General features: G+C 47.7%; 1 protein-coding gene across 1 annotated transcript; it reads right to left on the bottom strand.

Annotated features, from left to right (window-relative positions):
- Window positions 1-1,326: 1,326 nt before the first annotated feature.
- LOC117863117 (probable inactive methyltransferase Os04g0175900) lies at window positions 1,327-3,886 on the bottom strand. The gene is made up of 4 exons (XM_034746712.2): window positions 3,414-3,886; window positions 3,016-3,329; window positions 1,881-1,945; window positions 1,327-1,738 (listed from the first exon to the last, which is right to left on the bottom strand). The coding sequence occupies exons 1-4, from the start codon at window positions 3,824-3,826 to the stop codon at window positions 1,439-1,441; spliced, it is 1,092 nt and encodes a 363-aa protein (XP_034602603.1). The 5' UTR covers window positions 3,827-3,886; the 3' UTR covers window positions 1,327-1,438.
- Window positions 3,887-4,178: the final 292 nt, after the last annotated feature.

Below are 4,178 nucleotides of genomic sequence, written 5' to 3'. Positions count from 1 at the left end.
GTTTGTTTGATGAACCGTCCCATTTGATATTTGGTTTGTTTGTTTGATGAACCGTCCCATTTGATATTTGGTTTGTTTGTTTGATGAACCGTCCCATTTGATATTTGGTTTGTTTGTTTGGCGAGGGATTGGAAAAAAATGGGATGGATGGCAATTTTTAACACCATTAGCTACAGAAGCTCATGGGCTCCACATGACATTGCATGGTCCCTGTCATGTGTCTGCTTTATCCTCTCGGAGACCGACCGGCAGCACGGCCCGTGGCGGAGCTCGACTCCCCCCGGCCGGCAACGTGGTCGCGGAGCACCTCCAGCTCGCCTGGCCAGCTGCGCGATCCGCGGGGGAGCTCCAGCTCGCGTGGCCCGCGGAAGAGCTCCGCGCCGCTGCCCCGCCGACGGCCTTGCCCACGTCGCCCGGCCCTACCTCCGCCGCCCCTAGGACGTTCTTCGCCGACGGTGGCCTGCTGCCCCAGGCTCGCCCGCGCCGCCTCGTAGGATGGGATCCTCGGCCCCGCAGGACGGGATCCCCGGCCGGCGGCCTGCCGCCCCCAGGCTCGCCCGTGCCCCCCTCCATCGGAGGAGCCCGACCGCCGCCCCCACCTGCCGGAGGAGCCCAACCGCGGCCGCCCCCTGCCGGAGGACCTCGGCCTCTGCCCCTAAGCCCGCGTCACACTCGGACGGAGAGGAGACGGAGCAGACGGGGGCAAAAAGGGATGCCCTGTCCGCTCATTCTGGGCGTACCGATCCGTCCCGCATGCTACTCGTCCTCGAACCAAATACTACAGATAATTGAAACCATCCCATCTCGTCCCGTCCCCGCATCCTAAAAGACTGAGGGGCCAGCCAACATAAATCAGGGAGCAAACATTAGAATATAGATTAAATTTTTATTAATTTACAAGGTTTTCAGTAGAAAAAAATAGAACCATGAGGGGGCATGGCCCCTGCCAGCCCCCTGACTGGCTCCGTCCCGTAAGGAACAATTAAGAAAGCATGCAATGGAACCTTTTAAATGAATATACAGTGGTAAATCGGAAAGCCTGAGAAAAATTATCAAAAGAGTTGAGATATGCTATGGAACAATTAGAAATGCCTATCTGGTCAACTGAGACAAATTATTGGAAAAACTACGATATATTAACAGAAAAATAGAGATACATTAATATTGGAACAATGGGATATATACTATCAGTTAACGATCAAAATTGATATGACTGTGCAAGCCGGAGCTTCTGGTTTTCTAAAACCGGAGCTTGTACATTCGAGTGCAAGTATTTGGCGCGATGCGTTTCCGCGTCAACACTATCATGATAGGTGAGATATACTATTGGAGCAATTAGAAATCCAATCTTGAAACAATCCAAAATTACAATTATATTGTTTTTAGAACGAAAAAATAGTAATGAACAACAAATCTGTAGATTATTTGATCTTGGTCACTACTTTGAGAACTCCAAAGCCCAATAATTGGCGAAGATATAGGTTGACCCGAACTCGCCCTCAAAGCCGGAGTCCCTTGCAAGCTTGACGAATTCCTGCTCTGTCCTCTCTTTCCCTCCTCGAAAATTGTTAAGCATGATGACATCAAGTCGGAACGGATTCTGAGCCACTGGGGTGGCCTCTGGGATAGCGGGCAAGACGATCTCCACGGCGATAACCTTGCCACGCTCTGGGAGGGCACGGTGGCAGTTCGAGAGGATCTTCATGCAGTCCTCATCATTCTGTAGATGAAGGATTGACTGAAAACACAGACATGGATAATAAGCATGTTGGTTACATGTTCATTTCGACAATCAAGATTGGGTAAAAAAAAATCGACTTAATACATATGCTAACACATCTGAAAATGGATTTTAAGAAGCCAACTATCAGTGCACATACCTTTAGGAAAATTGCATCTCCATAGGGCACTTCTTCAAACATATTTCCGGTTACGTGCTGTACACCTGCATCAAAAGCTCATCACTAAATTTTGATGGTTATGCTAGTTTTTGTTTCAGTTCCCCTTTTATCCAAATACTTGGCACCCGCACAAAGTTTTTGTCATAAAAGATCCGGAAAACAATCATTCTAGTTTTTTACCAAACTTTTATGGTTATTTCTTAATGATGAAAAGTATAACATTATCAGAAAAGTAAGGTCTGCAAATCTTGACCTTGAGTTTTAACCTTTAGTACATGCAGACTAGTTTTCTACAATATTTCTGTTTATAAACTGAACAGTTATTGGAGGAATCATTTCTAAACTATGAGACCTATATTTCTTCTTCAACATATTTTTCTCATCTATGATCAACAAACATATTAATGATAAAAAACACTAAGAAAAATTGTATTTTGAAGAACAATATGCATCTGGGGATAGTGGCATACAAATTTATATTTAAGTGCCTACAGATCACTAGCCCATTTTAGATAAATCTCACTAAGCCATTTTATTTATAATGTCCTCATCCAACTACAATGTAGGTTGAATTCTTATTGAAATTGTAAGCTATGTCTTATCTGTGTATGCTGTAGAGTCGTAGTCATAATAACTGAATAAACATTGTGTGCCTTGACTAACTCCTTGTCATACTAGACTTGTTATTTTGAAGGAACCAATGGTGCCTGATTTCCATATTATGCTGGTCTAAGCATCTTGCTTTTGAAAATATAAACACTGTGTCAAGATATGTGCAAAGATATGTGTATATTATTTGGGGATGGGTTGAAATGTGTCTATCTGCGATTCTGCGGAACCTGATCTGCTATGGTCAAACAAAGAATCGGCACTAGTTTATCGTTGCAGGATAGACTGTCTAGACAAATATAATAAGAGGTGGATTGTCATCAACTCTTTGAAATATTAAAATTAAAGAAATATATAAAAGATAAATGAACATGCATCATTTGCCTACAACTAGTTTTATAAGGTCCCTATGAACATCCATGGCTTGCAAAGTTTGACCATATGCATTCGTGACTCTTTTGGATGGATCTAAACATGAAGATCAGGCGGCAGCTTGGAAGGATACCAGGTATAGCCGGAGCCTCAGAGAGGGCATGAGGCAGGTCAAAATTGATGCCCTTGATGTGCTTGTACCGGGAAGTGATCATCTCCAGTGTGGCACCGGTGCCGCCGCCGACGTCCACGAGCACGCCGATGCCGTCGAACCCCTTGAAGCGGTCCAGAAGCTTGCCGATCACCATCATCGTCTGCTGCGCCATGGCCTGGTTGAACACCCTGTTCAGCCTCGTGTTCATCCCCATGTACCGGAACATAGGCACCCCGTGCGCCCTCTCGAACGCTGCTGGCCCGCCGCCGGCCACCGCGGCCCCAAGATGATGCCTTCATATGTGAACGGTAGGATGCATGAGATCATAACCATGATGGTAATCCGATGCAGAGATCAGTAGGGTACTTAGTACTTACCAGGAGGGCAAGTAGTCTTCGTCGACGGCGAACATGGCCAGCGGAGCTAGAGAGCCCTCGCCGCTGTTGCTGGTGAGCCACCGGCACACAGGCGTGGCCGTGTACCGCCGCTGGAGCGCCTCGCCGCTGGGACCTGTCTCCGTCGAGCAATTCACCACGTTGTAGGACGCCAGGAGCCGGAGCAGCCGGTCCACCGAGGCAGCCGCTTCAGCCTTGTCCGCGGTCGGGAGCTGCGCGGACAGCTCGTCCGCTGTCATCGCCCGGCCGGCGGCCGTGCTGAGTGCATCGATAAGGCCGAGCTCGATCGCGGCCTTCACGGTCATGGAGACAGCAAAGGACGAGATGAGCTCTAGAGCGTGCAGGCAAGTGGCCTCGTCGCCGTCAACGGCAGCACCAGCTGCTGGATTACTCATGGTCTCGGTCTCTCGCTTCTGTTTTCCAAGGTGCAAATCACGCCTTCTATCCGGCACAAGATGGTTGTGCTTTATAGTGGGTTCTACTAACTTCTTAATTATTTTTTTCTAAAACACAAAAAATAGACACGCTTCTATAAACGCGCGTACGCACCACACTATCCCATGAGAATCACCAAATAATCGGAACAACAAATGTTTGAGATTGACGAGATTACCACATACAACACGTCATCAATAGACACGTCGCTAGCAACGTTGAAGGTCCCGACTCAGGTGCAACAACCGAGAATACCGGAAGGGTGGAGGTCTCCAGAGGAGGGCTGGATTAAGGTGAACACCGATGCTGCTT

This window comes from Setaria viridis, chromosome 7 (assembly GCF_005286985.2).
Source record: "Setaria viridis chromosome 7, Setaria_viridis_v4.0, whole genome shotgun sequence".
Classification (NCBI taxonomy): Eukaryota; Viridiplantae; Streptophyta; class Magnoliopsida; order Poales; family Poaceae; genus Setaria; species Setaria viridis.
Note: the sequence above shows the minus strand (reverse complement) of the source record. Positions and strands in the feature narration are given on the sequence as shown.